The 23,430-nt window shown below is 42.6% G+C and overlaps 1 protein-coding gene across 9 annotated transcripts in view; it reads left to right on the plus strand.

Moving 5' to 3' along the window:
- The window catches only part of HIVEP1 (HIVEP zinc finger 1), a 90,146-nt gene that overhangs the window by 22,110 nt on the left and 44,606 nt on the right, over positions 1-23,430 (plus strand). Inside the window, exon 1 of one of the 9 annotated variants that reach the window (XM_033154575.1) lies at positions 16,999-17,280. The exons of 7 other annotated variants lie outside the window; for them this stretch is intronic. In XM_033154575.1, the coding sequence (XP_033010466.1) occupies positions 17,262-17,280 (19 nt within the window). In that variant the 5' untranslated portion in view covers positions 16,999-17,261. One more of the 9 variants, XM_033154574.1, reaches the window with a different exon arrangement.

The following is a 23,430-nucleotide window of genomic DNA, read 5'->3' on the forward strand; positions in this document are numbered from 1 at the left end:
CCTCAAAGTGGATTTTTCTACCCAGAACCAAATCTCTCCTCTCACTCCCTATCTCCCAACCTGCTGTCCCAACCTATATCCCAATCTACAAAACTGTCTCTCCAAATCCTCTTCTTTTCAACCCCCTTTCCTGGAACCCTGGCCAATCATAAGCTGCTGTTCATTAACCATTTGCTGGCAGGGAAAAAGAAAAAGAAAACACTTGGGGACCCAACCTGCCCAGCAAAACAAACTTTTCCGTCAAAGTCCCTTCCAGTTGATTCTATGAAGTCCCATCCTTCCTGACATTGGCTATGCTGCCTGGGACTAATGGGAACTGTTGTCCACAACTTCTAGAGGGCTTGTGGACATTTCCTCTCAGCTGTTAAGGTAAAACCGATGCAGAGTCAAAACACCACACCTGGGGGCTGAAAGAGAGTGAGTGTGTGCTTGCTTATAGCTGAGCTGAGTTGCATGCACAGACATTTGTATGACTGTCCTCTCCATTCCTTGGATAATGTGTGTGTGTGTGTGTGTGTGTGTGTGTGTGTAATAGAGAGAGCATTCTCCCACATTATACATTTGAGTTAGACTCGAGTTGCTCCTCTGTACTTGCAAAGGGTGATGGTGGTTCTGACAACTTCACCTCCACCTGCAGGTCCCCACATTAAATCCTTCACCATTCTCAAGAGTCCCCTAGGAGCAGATGGGGCAGGGTGCCGTAGAGAGAGGGGGGAGCAGGGAAAGCATGTTGCATGAATGTGAATTCTGTTTTGTTCGTGGAAGGAAGCAAAGTTGAGGTGCAAGCCATTGTCTTTGGCTTAAAACAAAAACATCCTCAGTGTTAATATTTTTAGATGTGCAAGACCAATTTGGTTTTCTCCTTAACACGTTAGTCGTTTGACGTGTTTTGAGATGCTAGTTGGGTTTTCTCTCTCTCAAGACTCATTTAAGTACTGCTTTCTAAATGGTGAACTTCGCTTGCCATATAAGCACAGTCATTACAGTTTTCTTTCTTTTAAAATATGATTCGTAGCTGAAGTAGTGGAACTTCCCTGACCTTTTCTTCAGAAGCTTATGCAACAGCAACTTTGTAGCAAAGCAAACACAGAGGAATGAGGGGAAGTGAGGAGAAAATCTCATTTAATTTTGCTCTTTGCATTTTTCCCGAAGTTGTGACCCCTTACATACCAGCTGATGGGTTTCCCAAGATTTCTGTTTTTTCTTTGCCTTAAGACCTCCTAGCCTGACTTTTTGGGTCCATGTGTGTCTTTTTGTGCCTTATTTAGGGAGATAAAAATCTGCCAACCACTTTGACACTATGCTGGTTTAGCAAAGCAATGCTGCAGCAGTTCTTCCTTCTTCCTTCCTTCCATCAGCAGGTTTCCAGATCCCACAAGACTAGGAAGATAAAATCTGGAGATACCTGGAGAATTTAAATATTTATACTCCAGCCATGATCTATGGCTTGGGTGACTAACCTTTGGTTCTGCTAATGTTGTTGGACTACAACTCCCATCATTCCTGTCCATTAGTGATGTTGACTGGAGCTGATGGAAGTTGGAGTCCAATAACACCTGGAGGGACACGGGTTAGCTATCCCTGATCTAGGGGAATTATATGGTAGATGTATTAAGGATTTATTGGAGAGTACTTTCTGCGATTTTATGGAGAGTACTCTCTGGGGTTTTTATATTGTTGTAGGTATGGACATTTTATTAGAAGGTACATTCATGAACTGCTACATACACTAGCAACGTAGAGATGTGAAGGCCCGGAAAAACCCTGGAAAAATTCGGGGGGGACGACGTTTCCCCCCTGGTTTTTTTCCTGAAGCTTTTTTTGTTTTTTTCCGAAAAATTGAAAAAATTGTTTCAATCCAAGCAAACATTCAGTTTTTAGAAGTCCATAATAACTGTGATAATGACAGACACAACAGAGTAGATGCAGAAGCAGAGACTGAAACTGATACTGATCATTACAGCTCAGAAAACGATTCTGATTAAATTTCATGCCCATTCATTGAAATTTAGTCCCATTCCCTTCTTCAGTTCTTTTTATGAGAATGTTTTTTTTAAATACTGTGGAGAGGAAATATGAATAATTGTTACTTCTGGATTTTTAAAAATTGTTTTGTGGAGGTTTTTTGTTGTTGTTGTTCCACATAAACTAGTAAACAGTTCAGGAGATTGTTCCTCCATTGTTACAAATACAAATAAATATTTTAAAAGTAAATTCTGTTTGTAATAATTGTTTGGATACACTATATTTTTAATATGCTAGTTGTGATAATTTTATGCCTATTAAAATTGTCCATAGTTATATTTTATGTTTTTAAAGTAAAATAATGACTTTCAATCTGGAAAAGAAAAAAGAAGTGCTATTGTACCATTTTTTTCAATTTTTCCAAAAATTTCCATTTTTTTCTGGGGGGAAAACCAGAAAAAAACCGGGGGTTTTTCTAAGCTTCAAAATTTCTGGAAATTTTACATCTCTATAGCAACGTAGGAGTTTTGTGTAGAAATGCAACTGAAGGATGTGGGGGTCCCATAATAATATTATATTCTCTTCATTGGCTGTTAGATGAGGCTGTTAGATCCCCATAGATAAGGATCCTGTGGCAGTCTTCCACATGTTGTTGGATTCCCATCAGCCCCAGTGAGCATAGTTAGTGGTCCGAGATGAATGGAGTTGTTGTCCAAAAACATCTGACAGGCCACCATTCCTTCACCACCTTAACTGCTGTGCGAATAGCATACCCATAATATACACTGATCCTTTCCTATTTATTTCATTGTTCCACAGCAGCTCTCCATAATCTATTCATGTTTGCATACATGTCTGTATGTATGGCTCTACTTAGTCTCCTGGTTCAAAAGTTTATGTATTGGACTTCTGTACCATTATTATTTTAAAAACGTCCAGGGTAGTTTACAAAGTAATAATAGAAATACAATAAAACAAAACAAAACAAAACAAAACTGTAGTGTAAAAGGACCAAGTGATAACCTCCTTGGGTGATAAAGCCCAGGGGAAATAAATAAATAAATAAAATCCTGTACCTGGCCCTGAAAAGACATCAAAGTAGGTGTTGAGTGATGTTCCCCAGGGAGAGTTCCACAAATGGGATGACACAACAGAAGAGGCTTTCTGATCACAAGGGCACCCAGAGAAGGACCTCTCCAGCTTGACGTAGAAGCAGTCAGTCCTTTAGGTACTTGGATTCCAAGCTGCTTAGGGCTTTTAAGGGTAAACAGCAATGCTTTGAAACGAGCTTGTGGAGCTATTTAACTATTTAAGCATAAGTTAAATATATGTTCCCAATAGCCAATCCAATCTCAGGTAGTACAAAATGCAACTGCTAAAATACTTATCCGGCTCTTCAGAGACATTTGTATTTGCTATGTATTTCATCCCCTCCGGTTGCACATATATACATGATTGAATGCTTTCACGGTTTGCGTTATTTCTATACATCCTGCTATATTACCGTGTTGTCTGTTGTTGTTGAAAATACTGTCTGTAGCTTCTAGGCCAGGCATGCCCGAAGTCCATTTTGGGGGCCTAATCTGGCCCGTCGGTCAATTTAATCTGGCCCCCGTGGCAGTATATGTCCTGGGGTAAAATCCTAAAAAAAGCTCAGCAACTTCAATCCTAAACAAGCTCAACAACTTAAGTTGGCCCTCATCAAATCTGGCCCTCTTTGAAAAAAGTTTGGGCACCCCTGTCTAGGCAATCTTCAACAGCAGTCCCATGGTAATCAAGTGTGGAGGTTAATTACGGTACCAGAATATAGGAAAGCATGACCAATGATACCAGCCTTTGCCATGCTGGGTAAAGGGCAGAAAATAAGGGAAAGCATGTTAGTGGGTGTTTTTTTAGATTACTTTATAGGGGAAATTCCTTTTTGGAAGTGCAGTCTCTAGGGTTTTATTAGATAAATCTATTTTGTGTCCATTTTTAAAAAATGTATTTGTTGTGAATTGGTCTCTCTCTTTTGATAGCATAGCTGAAAATGTTCTCATGTGGGCAGTTTTTCATAACTAGGTGACTTTAGACAGATCAGCACCTCATGGGATTCTGAATAGAACTGCAAAGAAAGCACATAAGGATGAGTATTTGTGGTTTTATAGAGCTGTTGTTTGTCTCTATAGTTTTCTTTAATTGCTTAAAGGCTGAGCAGTTTGAAAGTGTTTTAAAAGATTCTGACTTCATTTGCATGCTTTGTTCATAGCTGCCTTGGGAGAATTACAGAAATGCTATCTTTAATGCCTAACCTACCGTAGTTCTTCTGATTTTTCATCACTGCCTTGGGCATCTGAAAGGTCCAGCCTGCATCCTGTGTAGTAGAGCTAAGATTTGGTTTTTGGTTTTTAATTTTAGGTTTTGTTGTTGAAAAGCATCCCCCATGACATCTGTCCAGTTTCTGAGCATGTGAGCAAAAGCCCCCCAAAGATTGATTTTCTAAAGACACCTGGGAACTCTGTAGTCCTTGAACAGTCCCATAAGAACCAAGAAAAACTGTGATTTTTGAACTGCTCAGACCAAGCCTGGACAAGTGACTTAACTATGATTTAGGCAGAGTACTTTATAGACTCTTTGTGTGTCTGGCTACAAGTCCATGCAATTGTAGGAAGGTTGGGTGATCTGGGAGAGGGAGTTCCGGAAAGGGACTCTGCCTAAGCTTTAGCTCTGTTAGATCAGGAAACTTGTCTGAGCTTGGTTAGGCAAGCTCATGGATTGCACAGATCCTTTATTTGGGACTGTTTAGTTTCCTGGAACCTTAAAATCTGTCCTTGGAATCTCTTGCAAAGCTCTCTCTCTCTCTCTCTCTCTCTCTCTCTCACACACACACACACACACACACACACACACAATTTATTGTTTTTTGTAAGTCACCCAAATAAATTAACATTATGGGGCAGCATGCAGATGTCCGAGATGGGTAAAGAAATATACTAGGTTGCTTCTGCATACTTCCAAAGTGGTACAAATTTTCCCTTTCTGTTATATACTGAATTTACTCTGTATGTGGAGCTATAATACTGAGTTTGTACCTAATTTTATTTGGAAAGTGCAAAGTCTTTCTTGAGAGCCTGAGCAGACTTCCCCTCCCTCATACGTTGTAGTAGCTTGATCTGAAAACTGAAGCATTTTACAAGTTGACAAAGTAGGTCACTTCTTTTCAGGCTTTACTTCCTTCCAAATCCTTCCCCAAGTTCAGTCAGTAGGAGTATGAGCTAGGACAGGGGTCTGCAACCTTTAAGACCAAAAGAGCCACTTGGACCCGTTTCCGAAGGGGGAAAAAAAACTGGGAGCCGCAAAACCATTGCGACATTTAAAACAAATATAACACTGCATTTTATTTTTAAAAATCCGATTTAAATTTTAAAAAAATCCGATTTAAATAAAAAAAATCCGATTTAAATTTAAAAAATCCATTAAAAAAAAAAATCATTAATTTTTATCCACCCTGGGGACCACTACCAGGTCACAGCCTGATCCAAGGTGGGTTGCAACAGCATACAAATATTTGATTTGTTGTTGTTTTTTTTAAAAAAAATGAGTCCTCAACTGCACACTTGTGTTAAATGTTTGTCCCATGTCTTATTTAAGACTGCTGGCTTTTACAATAATCTTAGTGTCTTTTACCCTTAATATTCCAGACCAGAGGCTATGTTCACCTCTTCCAACTTCCTCTCTTGCTAAATAAAGCACAGAATTGCACCAGAGAAGCCTGTGATGTTTGTGCTGACTTGCATACAGGTGGCTGTAGTAGTTCGTAGTGTTCAAACCTTTTTAGGGGAGTTCCCTGCCCCCTTAATGACAATGGCGATAGATTTTGCACATGAACACAGATCCAAGTTAGGACTCCTCTCTTCCATGCCAGCAGGTGCTTTGTCAAGGCTCCCCTAACACACACTCAGGACAGAGGAAAAACTGCAAAACGTCCTGGCCTTGCTCCGGGGCGGAGAGAGACGCGCGCCCGCGAGAGCGCGGTCTGAGGCTGTGAGCGGAACCAGGAGCGAAGGAGGCAGCGGCAGGGAAACAGGCGCCGCTTCCTCGACCATTTTTAAAAAGAGGGCTTCTCCCCTCGCCTGCCACCCGCCACCCCTGGCCCAGCCCGCAGCTGCCTACCTCGTCGTCGCCTCGACGCAGCAGCCAGCAGCCTTCCGAGAGGAACCGCGGCCAGCCCTCCCCCGCGGTCCCACGACCCAGCCGAGGAGTCCTGGCCTCCAGTGCCCGTGCGGGGACGCGTCTGAAGGCCCCCTTCCTGCCTCCATCCCGTCCCGCCTCCCAGCTGCCTCTGGATGCCGCGGGGTCCCACATACCCGCCGACCCCGGAGCTCCCCTGTCCACCCCAAGGCTGCCTCCCACGCTAGGAAGACTCCCGGAGCTGGGCAGGGTTGGTCCCGCCAGGCAGGCTCGGGGGGCGGCCTCTCCCATGGGCACCTGCTTCGGAGGCGGAGGTGGGGTCTTCAAAGTTCCCCCTCCCGCTCGCCCAGCTTCATCTCTTCCCGAAGGAGCGTGCGCGCCTCAGGCGCGCTCCCTGCCAGAGCCCTCGGCTGAGCTGCGCCACCTCTACTGCGTCCCCACCGCCTCCGAGCCCCGCTGCCCCGCTGTTCAAGGCCAGGTGATCCTGGGTACGCCCCTGAGCAGCGCCCTCAGCCTCCGGAGGGCGGGCCGCCGGCCAGCTGGAGGGCGGTCGCTGCCAGCTGGAGAAGTGGGCGGGCGTATCCGCCCCAGGGCCCCGGAGCCATGGCAGCCGTGTAAAAGAGCCGCATGCGGCTCCGGAGCCGCAGGTTGCTGACCCCCGAGCTAGGATATGCTACTGTTCTTCTTGACTCCATCTTGGGCACTCATGAAACCTGTACTTAGAATGGCTTTGTTTGCCGTGGGTACTGAATCTTACAGTTTTTTTTAATCTTTTCAATCAGCAGTCTTAGCAGACTATTTATTTCTTCACACCGCTGCTGCATTTTTACCAAATACAACGCTAGGAATATGAACAAAGCTGATTCCTGAGGCAACCAAGCACCAACATTCTGGGAAGCTGTAGGCTAGGGCCAGGATTACTGGTGTTCAAGAAATGAGAGACAGGCAGTAGTGATAGTGAAGCCACCATAGGTTTTTTTCTGGTGACCATTCATCTGAATCCATTGTCACATTGTAGGTGTCTGGCAAGACTCCAGCTTGTCATCTCCTGGTTTATCCCAGCCAGATGGGCGGGGTATAAATAAAATTATTGTTGTTGTTGTTGTTGTTGTTGTTGTTGTTGTTGTTGTTGTTATTGATATGGACTGTGATTTCATCACATTACTGTGTACAGTCAGACTTGGAACATTCCATGCAAATGGCTGCTTTCATATTGCATCTTTGCCACATATCATCAAATTTAGTTCTGCATATTCACCCCAAAGGTTTGTGTCATTATGACTTGTATCTAAATGTAGGTACCGTATATCGCGGCGTATAAGACGACTTTTTAAGCCCGAAAAATCTTCTCTGAAGTCGGGGGTCGTCTTGTACGCCGGCAACATCATGACCCGGAGTTCCGCCCCGCCACTGGCTGCATGGAGCCTCTCCCCGGCGCTTCAGCCGCCATGGAGCCCGGGCTGGGCGTGGGCGGCAAGCGCGGAGGCTTCCTGTGCGGCGACGGGGAGCTTCTCCCCGCTGCCCCAGGCGTCGCTGCCGACGCCTCAGCAGCCGTGGAGGCCGTCCTGCGCTTCAGCAGGAAGCGCGGAGGCCTCCTTTGGGGCGACGGGGAGCTTCTCCCCGCTGCCCCAGGCGTCGGTAGCGACGCCTCAGCAGCCGTGGAGGCCGTCCTGCGCTTCAGCAGGAAGCGCGGAGGCCTCCTTTGGGGCGACGGGGAGCTTCTCCCCGCTGCCCCAGGCGTCGCTACCGACGCCTCAGCAGCCGCGGAGGCCGTCCTGCGCTTCAGCAGGAAGCGCGGAGGCCTCCTTTGGGGCGACGGGGAGCTTCTCCCCGCTGCCCCAGGCGTCGCTACCGACGCCTCAGCAGCCGCGGAGGCCGTCCTGCGCTTCAGCAGGAAGCGCGGAGGCCTCCTTTGGGGCGACGGGGAGCTTCTCCCCGCTGCCCCAGGCGTCGCTACCGACGCCTCAGCAGCCGTGGAGGCCGTCCTGCGCTTCAGCAGGAAGCGCGGAGGCCTCCTTTGGGGCGACGGGGAGCTTCTCCCCGCTGCCCCAGGCGTCGCTACCGACGCCTCAGCAGCCGCGGAGGCCGTCCTGCGCTTCAGCAGGAAGCGCGGAGGCCTCCTTTGGGGCGACGGGGAGCTTCTCCCCGCTGCCCCAGGCGTCGCTACCGACGCCTCAGCAGCCGTGGAGGCCGTCCTGCGCTTCAGCAGGAAGCGCGGAGGCCTCCTTTGCAGCGACGGGGAGCTTCTCCCCGCTGCCCCAGGCGTCGCTGCCGCCGCCTCAGCAGCCATGGGGGCCGCTGTGCGCTTGGGCGGCAAGCGCGGAAATCTCCTGTGTGGCGCGGGGGACGCTCTCCCCGCCGCTGCCGCCGCCTCAGCAGCCATGGATCCCGGGCTGGGTGAGTATACCCCAAACTCTGTTTTTTCACATTAAAAGTTGGGGGGTCGTCTTATACGCCGAGTCGCCTTATACGCCGCGATATACGGTAACACTTGTAACACCTTGAGTTGTTGGCAAAACAATGCAAGTCAGGCCCTAGCAAAATTCCTCACAAAGTAAATCAAGTAGGGAAGAGGAAAAATCTGCATCACTGAGATGTTTTGAAACAAACAAACAAAAAAGAATGCAATTACCAATGTGATTATGATGCATGCAATTAGAGAATGTAAACCTTTTCAACTTAGTGTATGCTTGTGGGGTTGCTTTCTGGAAGACAGCTCTTAATAGCATTAAAGTCACTGACCAACCTTTGCGATCTACCCTTATAGGTTGTAACTTGCAAACTGTCAAACCAGTCATCTGCAAAACTGTTGGAATATGCTTCATAGGAACATAGAAGCTGCCTTAGAGCAAATCCGACCAATGGTCCTTCTAGCTCACTGTTGCTTACTAGCAGCAGTTCTCCAAGGTTTCATAGAGGTCTTCCCCAGCCCTACCTGGAAATGCCAGGAATCAAGCCTGACATCTTTTGAAAATAATGTACAGTATATGCTCTATCTCTGAGTATCTGCTTTTAAGGATCAGCCTGCATTTTACATCTTTGTAGGAGCTTGGCATAGCACTTTGCAGAGTCTTTATTTGCATTATCTGTTGCTTCTGTGAAACACCAGATAACTCTTTCTCCTGGGTATTTATGAAAAGCACTTGCTTAGATATTTATCACCTTGGTGCAATTTGAGAGTGTCTTACATTTGTATTTCTTGTTTTATAAAGCAAGGCTTGTTTCACTGAATTCTCCTGTTCTTTTAGCCTGAGGGTATTTGGTAGAAGCTACTCATACTAATTTCTGTAGTTAGTGGGAGGAGTACCTTGAGCTTTACTGGAGTCATAATTTAATAGACCTCTTCCCATCACTGCTTTCGTTTTCAAGAAATTTGGACGAAAGGACAAAAGCACACAATTAGACTAGTGTTTACTAGTCACCCAGATGAAGTAGTGGAGCAATACTTATGGCAGCATTTCTTCCAGCCAGTTAAAATATAATGTCACACAGACATATACATCTGATGGTGAAAATCGAAAGCTGTTTTTAGTAGCATGACTGTGTTCTCTTGTAGCACCTGAAACTCTGGCAGCCCAGATGCCGAAGAGTAATGGGAAATTTGTTCAACTATGTGGACTACACTGGAAATATAAACTAACTTAAAGACTGAGGGAACACTAGAAGCAGTAACTTGCCTCTTCTCAAAGGCAAAATTGTAGACAATCACACCTACAATGTATTTCTTAGTACTGTGGGCACTGCAAAGCAATAACTTGTTTTGTCACCAAATTTTGCAAAACAGTCTCCAGCCCTATGCCTTGAGAAGCAAGTATTTGCATAGCTTGTGGAAAATGTTGAGCTCAGTGCTGTTGTGTTCAGTTCTGTGTCAATTTTAAGATTTATTGCATGGAACAGTTCTTTTTTCAAGTAGAAAGTTAGAAGAAAATATGCTGCTAGCAAATCAAAAGTTCCAAGAATTGGCTAGGCTTGGTGCGATTAAAATATTTGGGAAGTTCTGTATATTGATTGAAGGAAAGATGGTCAATGCAGAATGAAATATTTAAAATATGTAATATATTCTTTAAAGAGACTTGCTTAGTGTGTTAAGCATGCAGCTTCTGATTATTGTTCTTGGAACCATACTATGGAAAATAAATGTAAGAATCCAAATTCTTTCTTTCTGTATACTGTATTTCTGTTTGGGGATGTTTTATAGCCGGTGGATTAGAATTTTCAAACATTTAAGTATTTTGTTTCTGAATAATTTAAATGCCTTATAGCTGCGCCTGAAATTCCATTTGACTCTGGGCTGGACATGGTTGGTTGTTCACTAGTCTGCCCTTTTTATATGTAAGGCAGAGAAGTGGGTAGAGGGTGGGATCTGATTTTTAAAGAGGGTGAGTGATAAACCAGTGGAAGCTAGGATGGGGGGGGGATAAGGTTACCCCCCTCAAAAAACCCCTCATGCACCCCACTGCTACGTACTGTTGGTGTAGTAGAGATTTTAACTGACTAGACAGGTTTTTATTTACTTTTGACCTTTAGAAAAGCCTATCATTATGTCGGAGGGAAAGAATTGCCTTGGACACAGACTGCAGTGCTATCTTGCCACTGTATAAAGTGGTTTTATGTTTTTAGTTTTTTAAACTGCCTTGACAGATTTACCTTTAGAAATGTCATTAAAATATTGCAAATAAATAAATACTAGTAGGAGCACCATCTTTTTTATTTTCATAAAGAGTAGGAGGGGAAAGAGAAAACAGTGCTCAGTAATTATATATATATATATATATATATATATATATATATATATGCGCACTGAAGTTGAGCTCCTTGTTGCAAATGCGGTTAAAGCCATTGATTTCTGGAATGCCTGATGATGACAGCAACTAATTCAGAGGAGAGTCTGGGGGAGCCCTAATGTTAATGTCATTGTGAATCATAGACTATTAGGTACTGCAGGCATAAAATCTTTCATAGCAGTGAACAGTATCTTAAAGCTTCAACTGCTGCTGGTAGTGCTAAGTGTATCTATATTAGATTGAAAGGATGTTGCTGGGTATGCCTTTGTCTTTTGTACCAGGTTGTGGTTAGTTTTTTAAAAAAATAAAAACTGAATATTCTTTATTAACAAGTTTTTGTTTTTAAGGGCTTCTGTTTCAAGGCAAATACCTAAAATGCAGTATCTCCTAGCTTGGATAGCTCAGTTGGTTAGAATATGGTGCTGTTAATGCCAAGGTTGCAGGTTTGATCCCTGTATGGGACATTAGCATATTCTTGCATTACAAGGGATTAGACTAGATTATCCTTCCAATTCTACACTTCTATGATTCTATGACTATTATTTTTAGAAATCAACAGCAGCCTCACTGTCAAGCGATTGCCATAGAAGTGACTTGACTCCTTAAATGTTGTACAGCTGTTCTGGAGTAAAAGTTTAGTTATAAAAGCAAGGTCTAAAAGATACGGGGTTTTTTGGGGATGGGGAGACTGTTTTAGAAAGGATTTGCATAACAGGCGGAAACAGTATTTACACGGGACTATCAAAAATTGGGCCCAACTGCATATGTGATAATTCCATGCACCAAGATTGAATGCGGCACAGGCTTCCAGCCTAGGCTCATCTTTCATAAACCTTGCTTCTTTCCCTCAAATTCTTAAGAATCTTCTTTAGCTTCAAACTTTGGAGCCAAATAATATTTCTAATGTCCCTTGACTATCTTATATTCAGCAACTGTTGGGACATCTGCAGAAAACTGAGGGTTATTTTAGGACACAACTGTGTAGCTATGGTGAAGAAGTTCAAGAACCCCAAAGTGAAAGTCTGCTGGACTATCTCATTCATCTCTATAGTAACAGCTTCCTCTTCTTTATCATTGGTTTGTGACAAATTGATGTTTCCACATACTAGCTCTCCATTGGCAGAAAATTTAACACCATCTTTTGTGCAAGAGATTACAACAGCACCTCCAGTATGGCTAAGATATTCGCAGATAACACAAAAATTCACCAGAAGGCATTTTCACCAAACAGCTGTTTTGACAAACTAATCTTGTAATGAATCATCATATGATATAGGGAGGAAAGATAAATTTGTTTTCCTTCTCAGAAGTTATGTAAAGAGCAAAAGTATATGGATTCAAGGCTGCTGGAAACAATTGAGAAGGAAATTTAGCAAAAATTATACAGTTCCTCTTGGTATGGAGTGACTTGGCCAAGTAGGTGGATATGCCCAAGGCAAAACTTTCTTTAAAATGTAGAGTTGTGAGGATGCTAAAATTCATAGTCATACCTATATTTTATAGTGCTATCCTATGCATGTCTACTCAAAGTAAATTCCACTGATTGCAGTAGTGTTTAGTCTCAATTAAAGGTATAGGGACCCCTGACCGTTAGGTGCAGTTGTGGAAGACTCTGGGGTTGCAGCGTTCATCTCGCTTTATTGGCTGAGGGAGCCGGCGTAAATCTCACTGAACTTTATAATTAAAACTGGGATTCAGCATCATTGAACTCCTGTGGGATTTACGTTCAATTAAGCAATGCATAGAATTGTGATCCAAAAACGCAATACACTGACTAGAACCTATTATGTATTCATGAAAGCATCACCTCCTACAACTGCTATGAATCTTGGACTTGCATTGGCAACATATGTAATTAATTTAATAAATATGCTTCTATTGAATGTGCAGTCCTTCTGCTCTGTTTTTTTGCTTTGAATGATAGTGCTTTAGGCCAACCAATTATTTAAAGATCTTTGGGTAGAACTCTTCATCAGGCAGAATGAACATTCTTCCTAGCACAAAAAAGTTGCAAGACCGAATGTGTCTCTTTTCATACTTTAAAATTGTTCATTTTATTCTGTGTATCTTTACTGATTTTTTTCAAACAAATAAATAAATGTTGGTCCAGTAAAAGGTATCTTCTTTGCTGATTCTGCATCACAAAACTTTTTTAGTTCTTTGTGTGGAGTAAACGTTTCATGGCCTCAAAATAAATTTATAAAAGCTTTATATATTAAATATTTTAAAGCCAGCAAGTAGAACATTATTACAAATAAATGCAAGAATGCTCAACAGAAGCAGAATAAAACAAAACAGGTTTTATCAGTAAAACATTAATATTTGTAATAAAGGGAGTAGAATAAAAACAACATTGATTTCTTTTTATTTTTTAGCAGGCTACCCACCCATATAGTTAAGGGCATGCAGACTCTATCAGCATGAGTAAACTTTGCTCTGAATATGAAGCAACAGAAGTCTGGATTTATTTATTTTTTGCCTTCCTGTTCTGAGGGCTGGCTAACCTGAGGGCACCATCTGTTCCTGGCAGGATTAGGCCCTGTTGAATGACCTTCCTTTCTGTTTGGGGTAAATGATAATGTAAATAGTGTGTTAATGGATTTGACCATTCGTCTGAATAGAAGCGTATACCATGTCAGACCTGACAGATACTATGGTAAACTGTACCTGCTGCCTTTTTGCTTATGTGTTGTTCAAAGTACTATGGGGGTTGTATTCTTTCACTTCAGCCTTTTTGACTTTTTAATCCCTCCAAGTTCAGATTTTAAGGAAAGACCCATTACCAAAGCTTTCATAGTAGTGGCTTGCAATTCCTTGTTTGGGTAAATGTAGAAGTGCTGCACAGTTGAAGCAGGAGAGCCAGATAGGGAGGGAGAATCTGGTATCCAGCATAGCACAGTTGCAATTCCTGGTCAGGAACCACACTGCAATACTCGTCTGCTTTCTCTATATTTTCCCACTAACTGGGGGAAATGCAGCACTCTGTTATTACAAAAGCTGGCAGAGTTAAAAGGAACCAAGTGTTTAGGTGGGTAAATGGAGCACAGGTTAGAAGATTTTTCCTTTAACTTCCTTTGCAATATTAAAATGGTGTTAACCTTATCTCTGTGAGGGGCGTATATAAAGATGGGTGTTTGTTTAAAGCCTCTGTTTAGTGTTTAAACTGAGGGCAGTGATCAAAGAGCTTAATTGTCCCAGAACTGACACTTAAGCATTTACTGCAGAATATGAAAGAGGTGAATTCAGAAGAAATATCAGATTGAAGTGAAATAATGTGAACTTGAAGAGTAATAGCAGTCATAACTATTTTTCTTATCTGAAGAAGAAAACCCTAATGCTTAGGTTAGACATACAAGCTCAGTTGGTTAAAGCATGGTGCTGGTAATGCCAAGGTTGCAGATTTAATCCTCATTTGGTACAGCTACATATTCCGGCATTGCAGGGGGTAGGACTAGATGATCCTCAGGGTCCCTTCCAACGCTACAGTTCTAGGATTCTAGGAGACAAATCTATGTGTGTTGACATATGTGTGTGTGTTGAGGATTGTCTTGAAAGTGTCAAAACTGTGCTTTCACTTATGGAGGAAAACATAACTTGCTGTGATGTTCAGGCCCGTCTTAGAGGGATCAGCCGCCCTGGCGCAGCGATCCCTCGGCGCCCCCAGCCTGCCGCCTCTCCGCCCGCCTCCCTCCCGCGCTGGCCGCCCCTCGGGAGGGGGGGTGGGCGAGCGGGGGATGAGGGGCGTGGTGTTGGAGCGGGCGCTCGCGCGCCGGCAGGCGGAAGATGGGCGGGCGGGCGGGCGCTCGCGCACCGGCGGGCGGGCGGGCTACAAGCCGGCGGGCGGGCGGGCGGGCTGCAAGCCGGCGGCCGGGCCGGCCGCCCTCGCCTCCCAGAGCCCCAGCTGGAGTGCTGGAAGGTCGCGCAAAGCCCCGCACCGCTTCAGCGCTCTAGCTGGGGCTCCGGGAGGCGAGGGCGGGCGGCTTACAGCCCGCCCGCGCACGAGTGCCCGCCTGCCCGTGGGGGCGGGGGCGGGTTGGGGAGGGGGAGCCCGGTATGCTCGCGGGGGCGCCCCCGGGGTGCCCAGCGCCCTGGTGCGCCGCGCCACCAGCCTCTATGGATGAGACGGCTCTGGTGATGTTCTAGGTTTCTGTTAAAATTTGGCATGCTTGTATATCCATGTAGTTTGGGAGATGGATGCAGATTGAAAGCCAAGCGTTTTTCTTTTATATACTGTATATTTATGTACTTACTTATGGTAGAATGCAGCTTGTCATAGTTGACCTGCTTAATTCATGTTGTGTCTGCCTGTGGTTTGGTGTATGCAAACTTTTCTTCCACGACATCCTAATATCTTACCAGCTGCTGGAAACTGCATTTAGCAGCTAAATACTTATGAACAAAGAGCTGACTTTTGAGTCTGACCTCACCTGAACCTACGATGTACATGCTTCCAATTATTGTACATTCTTCTCCAAATCAGTTGTTTAGCCAGGCCATGTCTTCTCAAGTATACTGCCACCTCATGACTATGCAAGTTTACTTAGAAGTATTCAGTGGGTTTTACTCCAAGAAAGTGCATACGATTGCAGTAAACTATAATATAGATCAGCCCTTGGAAATGTGAATAGAATCTTAGATTAAGCTTCATGTAATTTGTTAATCAGATGACACTAAGAGAGATTGCTGAGTGTCATCAGTATATTGACAGTACAGTGGTACCTCGGGTTAAGAACTTAATTCGTTCTGGAGGTCTGCTCTTAACCTGAAACTGTTCTTAACCTGAGGTACCACTTTAGCTAATGGGGCCTCCTGCTGCTGCTGCACGATTTCTGTTCTCATCCTGAAGCAAAGTTCTTAACCCAAGGTACTATTTCTGGGTTAGTGGAGTCTAACCTGAAGTGTCTGTAACCTGAAGCATCTGTAACCCCAGGTACCACTGTACTGGCACCGATACCATTAAAATATTTCTTTTTTAAGGCTCCTTGCATCATATGGCCACATGAATTTAAATCACATTCAAGCAATTCCACATGCATAATACCTTCATGGGTTTTCTTCAAATTTTAATTTCTATTTGTGCACATGTGGCCTGTCTTGTGAACTGAATTGTGAGACATGGCGGGCCCAGTTAGTGCTGATGAGCCAGCACTTCCCCACTTCTGTCATATAGAGCCTTTCTTATAGGGTCCATTATTGTGGGTCAATACAATGGCAGTTTGTTGGGTTAGCACGACAGCCCTATTGACGTCCATTCAGAAGTAAGTCAATAGGGCTTCCAGAATTTCAACTTAAGTATGGGAATATAGGATCTTGTACACTGGACAACTTTGTCTTCTCTTTTTCCAGTTTTGTCCCTTTCTGCTTCACTCTCTTGCTTCAACTCCACCCTCACAAAAATGAAAGTGGTAAATAAATGAAATGCTCATGACTAATAGGGAAAAGTATGGTCAGATAATGAGTGGCCAGATGAGAGCAGTTTATTTTCATCAGGTGAGAATGAACGGGCTATCTTTTGTAGGTAGATTACAATGTGAATTGGGACTTCCCTCTCACTCCACATTCTATTTTAGGCAAATTACTGTGAGAACATCTGATGTCTGCAAGTTCAAACTTTCCAAATCTGTTGCTCTCCAGATGTTCTCTACCACTCCCTGACCAGTGGACTCACTGATTGGGGCTGATGGGAGCTGGAGACCAACAACATCTGGAGGGCAGTGAAATAACAATTTAGTAGGTGTTGTTCTGTCAAGTTAAAATATAAATGCAGTTTCTGGTTTTGTGCTTTGAAATCTTTTAACACACTATAGTAGATTGTATTAATATTATAATCACACATAAAGAGTACAATACTTTATTTGAAGCATCTGGTACCAAGTGTTTCTTTCAGGAAGGGAAGTGTATTTCTGGAAGCATTTTGGGAGGAGAGTTCTTTCCCTTTACATGGTTTATTTACTTTGAAAGTGCTTGCAGACCTAATTTGCAAGTATATTTTGGTATGCTTTCTTCCATCTGCTCAGATGCAGATTTGTGTGTGCGTTTCCAACACCAAGAAAACGAAAAGAAATAGACTGCTGTTTCTTTAAGGCAACAATTAAATAGGGAGGGGTGAGGGTAATGTTTTGACTGCTGGCATTTGTGGCCTCTTGGCAGTGTTTCATATTCCTTTCGCTTGCGTAAGAGGTGGACCGTCTCTACTGTAGCTACTGTTGCCATGGAGAGATAGCGGGGGAGGATTCCTAGGATCCCTAAGCCTGTGAGAGATTACGTCTTAGAATTGCTCTCCGAATATAGCATGAGATGTGGCAGGGCAATTCAGGTGTATTATGGCACTGATAATGGGGAATGACCTGTCAGCTGTTGGGTAATGTGACTGTTCAAATGCTCTATTGTAATAGAATATGGGGAAATGAATAAAGCCGTGCATATGAGTTAGTTTCAAAAGGGAGAGGATTATGAATTGTTGTGTTGGTGGGTGTCTCTGAAACAATGTTGCATTCCTTGGGTAAAATGGAGAAGTTTGCAATATTGTGGTGGGTATAAGGAAAAGGAGAACACACCTATGTCGCCTCTATCTTGTACTTGTTATAGATTTGGCTGTCACATGGTCAAACTTTAAAATCTGCAGATTTTATGATGATAGTTTAATTGTTTTCAATCTCGTAAGAGGCTACATTTGGTAATTGCCTATAGTGAAAGTTTTATGCTGTAATATAAGTGCATGTAACCCGAAATAAATCTCTATTTATGTGGAGGCTGTTAGTAAACACTATCTCAGTGCAGCAAATGTTGTGCCAGCCCAAGAGCTAGTCATTGAGGGATTTGTAGCATGAATGGAAGAAGGAACAGAGGAAGGCTTTGTCTGCTTTGGTAAGTTTTTCTGGTCATTTTTTGAATTCTTCAGTCATATACTTGGGCTCTGGCTGGGCATTAGAACAAGAATAGCTGTTGCTAATCAGATATTTTTTTTAAAGCTCTGAGTTCTCCAGTCGTGAGTAAATTCTTGCCTTCAAAATTATTATGAGTCTGGAGGAATTATTTCCCTGTAACCTTTTTCTCCAGTAGCTATCTCTTGAAATAGTAACAGTAGAAACAACAACAGAACACTGGCCTTGTGTATCTAAAATTAGTTAGGAATGTTTTGATGTTAATCAAAATCAGTTCTTCATATCTTGTGGCTTGGGCATTCCTGGGTATAACCTGTGAAGCATATGGCAAATTCATACCACTTTCATTTGCTATATAAGTGAATGCAAAACACTAAATTAATCCTATGGCAATCAGATGAAAAATAGTATGGAATGGTGGCAATTGGATGAAAAAAGGTATGAAATGGTGGGCAATAAACTTGAGAGCACATAGCATTTTACTGTACATTAGTTATAACCTTGTTGTTCCTGTTGGTGACAATTAATTGCCCAATCTTTTCCCAGTGTGATTGAAACTGCAGGTTAAGTATATTAGCTTTGAAAGACAGTTTATCCTGGATATAGAAAGCTTTTGCTTTCCTTACTACAAATATTGAGAAATATTATAGACAGTGCAGGTGTGATTTTGTGAAATGCATGGTGGAGATTAATCCACTGTCACTAGTAGGACTTCGCTGTACTAAAATTGTTGTGTGAAATAGTGTCGTGCTGCTTGTTGACGAAACCTTCCAGTGCTTCATGTGAAAAGTGATATTTGAATTTGTGCAGTGTGTATATGTAATATATAGAGAGGGAGAGTAACAAGTGTAGACTTCTGAAAATGTTCTCAGTAAAATAGGTGGTATTTATAGCTAGAAGGAAGATGAATAAAAATCTAACAATAAATAACAATAATAAATAAATAAATGTCTCAAAGTTGCTTTAGAGAAGAGAAGAGAAGGAACAGTTTGGGTATGGTGGAATGATACAGTAAAGAGACTGAGATTATTAATAGATAATTGTATTAAAAGCAGAATGTATGTTTTTACTTGTCATTCAACAAGTTACTTAAGTAACAATCAGATGTATCGCTTCTGTATATACTTCTTCAAGTATAAAACTAGTATTAGGAATATTACCATTTGAAATACTGTGGGGGTTGGTGCTTGGTGGTGTAATTCTTTCCAGCTATTTAAAGGTTAATATCCAACTGTTCTGCTTCAGTGATGTGATGGGGGTTATGGTGCTGTGGTTCTATGAAACATAGCACCGCTTAATTTTTATCGACTAGCTCCTTTTTTACAACTCCAGTTTGTCTGTTTTATATTGTTATCTCTGGAAGATTCAGTTTTAAATACAACATTTTCCAAAGCCAGGATACTCTACTACAATACTTGTTAAGGACACACGGTTCTATGATATTAGCTTTTCTTGGAATACATCTCCTGTTAAGTATTTTTGACTGAATATTAGCTAGGGTTATGGGAGTTATTTGGCAAATGGATCAAAATCAAGATTGTGTTACTTGACCTTAAAATTATTTTTGGCTGCAGTAGGCCTATGCAGCTGAAAGCAAAGAATGAATTGTTAGTTTGACAGTGACCTTTGACAGTGTAGGATTTCAGTAAATACTTCCTGTGGAAAGGAAGCAATGCATGACACATCTCCTGATTTAGTTCCAAAGTTCCTCTGAGGCTTAATGGATTTGTAGAAGGCCCTTGTCCATGTTATATATTATATTTGAAGGGGTAGTTCTGCAGATCTAATTGAGATTGAATAGCAAATACTGTAGTAAATTGTGAATTCTGGCATTCTAGCAGAACGTATTAGAACTTCATCTTAATTAAAAAAAACACACAAATTGTACCTAGACTACATGATGACCTAATGAAAAACAAATAATTGCAGGGAATTTATTTGCTGTAGTTTAGAAACAAAAATTGCCTGGTTAGTGTACCATACAAATATTGTCATCTGGGTCAATGCACTAGCCCATTTTAAGAAGCTAGAAATCCAATTCTTACACCCCCCTGAACATACTTCCCCAAAGTTTCAAATTCTGAAGTGCCTCTTGATAGAATTTGTGAATTAAAAGCATAAACGTGAGCAAAAATATTCTTATTCTGTGGAACATGAAGAAAGTGTACATATTTTTAGTAGTTAAAAATCTGAGTCTTTTGCTAGAGTTGGAATTCATACAGGGGCATGTGAAACTACAAGTTTGTTGGAGATCTTAATACTGATTTGCAAGGTACTTGTGGGGCACAGGGATTTGGTGTCCTTTTTATTTAGCCTTTCACATAGCAGGGAAATTTGCAAATTTCTCATGATTAGCATCCCTAAATTAAAATAGCATTGCCACAACTGACTGCTGCCCAAATTATCTCTCATAAAGAATTTCTATCCAAGCCAACTGTTTATTCATGACCCAGAATTATGTTGGTCAAAAGAAAAAGGGTGGGGAAGAGTCAATACAGACATATAGCAAACTCTGACCAATAGGGGAAGCAAAAAGTACATGGAAAATGTACTACTCCTGTTTCCTGGAACAGGAACAACACTCATTATAATGATGAGTGAGTAGTACTGATTGGACAATTAAGAAAATGCTTCATGTCCTAGTCTAATTACAGCACAGCCAGGTCAGAGTTGATAAGGACTGCATACTTTCCCTGCCATCTGTTCATCTCCTCCCACGTAAGGGTAATTGGTCAAGGTGTTTCTCTAGATTACATCATAATTTGGGGAGACCAATGACCTAATTTTTAAAAAGTCAAATAGATAATGAGCGATCAGCTTAATAAATGGGGTCTTCTGGGAATTTCATGTCTCATCTGTTACGATTTCGAGAATGTTATATAACCAGATGAACATTGTGACCAGTGTATCTTATCCTTTTGTGAAGCCTGGTTCATTTTAATGACATTTATTAACATTTCAGATTATCAATACTCCTGTGTCTCTCTGTGTTAGTTATTCTTCATCTTGCAGGCATCTTTGTATGCAGTATAACCCACTACAGTGGTGCCCCGCTAGACGAATGCCTCGCTAGATGAAAAACTCGCTAGACGAAGGCATTCGTCTAGCGGAAGGCTGCCCCGCAAGACGAAATTGTCTATGGGGCTGCCTTGCAAGACAAAAATGTTTTCGTTTTTTCCCCCCGTCTAGTGAAAACCGCGGTTTACATTGCCGCTTCACTAGACGAAAAAACTGCTAGACGAAAAGATTCGCAGAACGAATTATTTTCGTCTAGCGGGGCACCACTGTAAATTTGTTGGGGATTATTTCCATGCACACATGTAAAATTATGTTGCTAGTTGTAGCACCATCCTTATTCCTGAAACAGAACAATTTATAAAGTATATTAATCCTTAAGACCTTATAAAATAAACCCTCTTCTCCTTGTCCCTATTTTACCTAATATCAAGCCCCTATTGTCACAACTTGTTACCCCTTTCCTGTTTTTCATTTAGTTGCATACTGTATGAATGATCTCACAAATACAAATTTATTGAACTAATCAGTTTAGAAGTTTCCTGGAATGTGGTCAATGGACTGGAGAAAGGTAGGTTGGCTTAATGTGTGTGCATTCAAATAATTGTGAGTTAGAGAACATAAGAGTAGACTTCAGAGGATGAAGCCAAAAACCAGTGGAACCTGCTAGTTAGCCCCCCGCAAATTACTTGCTGCACACTTTTTACTTGCTTGCTTTTTAATCAAAATGTGGGTCCTTCTTATGAGTAAAAAGCAGGCGCTGGCTGGACTAGAAATGCAACAGGATGGTGGAGGAATCACTGCCTGCTTTCTCAGTAGCCCAATTGATTTACCATATTTTTCGGTCCATAAGGCGCTCCGGACCACAAGATGCACCTGTTTTTTAAAGGGGAAAAACCAGGAAAAAATATTTTCATTGTTTTCCTCCTCTAAAAGGTGGGGGGCGCTGGAGGGGGAGCCCCTTCTCCCTTCACAGCGGCTCATACTCTCTTGCTTTAAAGGGACATAGGGACCAGGGGAGAACTGCTCTGTTTCTCCCCTCCTCCCCATGTCCCTTTAAAACAAGCGGGGATGAACCTGCTTTAGGCATCGGCATGCGGGGCGCAGGGTGGTGGAGAAAGCAGCAGCATTCCCGTTGTTTTCTCCACCACCCCGCGCCTTGCACAGATCCCAAAAGCCTGCTTTTGGGATCGGCGGGCAGCACGTGGGGTGGTGGAGGAAATCCTCCACCAACCTCCCTGCCACCCACCAATCCCAAAAGCAGGCATCGCAGCTGCCTCCTCCCGCCGAACGCGGCGGGGGATGGCGGAGGCAGCGGGAAGCGAAGGGGATGTTGCTGGATCATGCTATCACCTCCGTTCACCGAAAGAAGCTTCTTTTGGCGAACAGAGGTACTTGTACGATCCAGCAACATCGCTGCTGCCTCCCCCCACCTCCCGCCGAATGCGGCGGGGGATGGGGGGAGGCTGCGGGAGCGAAGCCTTCGCTCCATAAGGCGCACAGGGATTTTCACTTCCTTTTTAGGAGGGAAAAAGTGCATCTTATGGAGCGTAAAATATGGTATATGCATAAAAGCTCAGTGAGTTGACAACTGAGTTGCAGATCAATCCAATGCTCTTTGGCCAATCCAATGATGTTCTATTTCCCTTCCTCCAAGGCAAGGTCAGAAGCCACGGGCTGCTAAAGGTGGGAGAGATTGTTCTCGCCATCCTTTGCCAGCCTGCAAACTTGTCTGAAGGGAACTCCGTGCACATTCTCTATGGAATTCTGCCTTAAAAGCTGTTAAGACGCCTTGATGCTTAGGGTGCCTCAATCAATTAACATGATTGGAATATTTTAAAACTAGGATCTGATGAAACATGTTGAAAATAATATTTCATCATATATTTATTGCTTATATAGTCTGTTTTAGTTCATGTTGGGTGTGCCTGGTGAATGAATTGGAGAAGGGTGAGAAATTTTGTATGATGTAAAAGTAATGAAAAGGCTTAGATATCTGTTGTAATAAACTGGCTTTTTAAAGCCAAATATGTACTGTTACAAATAAAGTTGGCGTCTTCCCTGGCCATGATTTGGCTTTAGCTGTGAACATATACAAAAAGCCTAATATGAAATATATATTGCTTATGCAAATTAACATTGCTGATTATATAGATACACTGCTAATGAAGTGACAGTAAAAACAATAACAACCCACTCAGCATAAACTGTTAAATAAAGGCCGGCATCCTGTTCTGTTCAACTTAGCAATCAGTTTGGGCTTTGTTGCCCTTCATATTTTTATTGTTGCCATTTGTTTTGTTCAGCTAAAGCTTAAATTTCAGTGGTAACACTTAGAAGTTGCATTAGACAGATTACTACTTGGTAATCTGGAAATCAAATAGAAAATTGCATTTCCTTGAGGTCTTCCATTCAGGTTTTCATCAGACCATAAAAATGCCCATCAAGAGTTGGAAGTTATTAGCACCTTCAATCTACTCTTATAGCCAGCTGTTTTCCACTCTATTGTGACATTTCATATACTGGACTACCAATTACTTTTAACTCCTTTTGTAACCATGAATGTTAAATTTGGTCATTCTGTACCTACATTTTCATCAGTTACAGGGGGA

Source organism: Lacerta agilis, chromosome 7 (genome assembly GCF_009819535.1).
Source record: "Lacerta agilis isolate rLacAgi1 chromosome 7, rLacAgi1.pri, whole genome shotgun sequence".
Classification (NCBI taxonomy): domain Eukaryota; kingdom Metazoa; phylum Chordata; class Lepidosauria; order Squamata; family Lacertidae; genus Lacerta; species Lacerta agilis.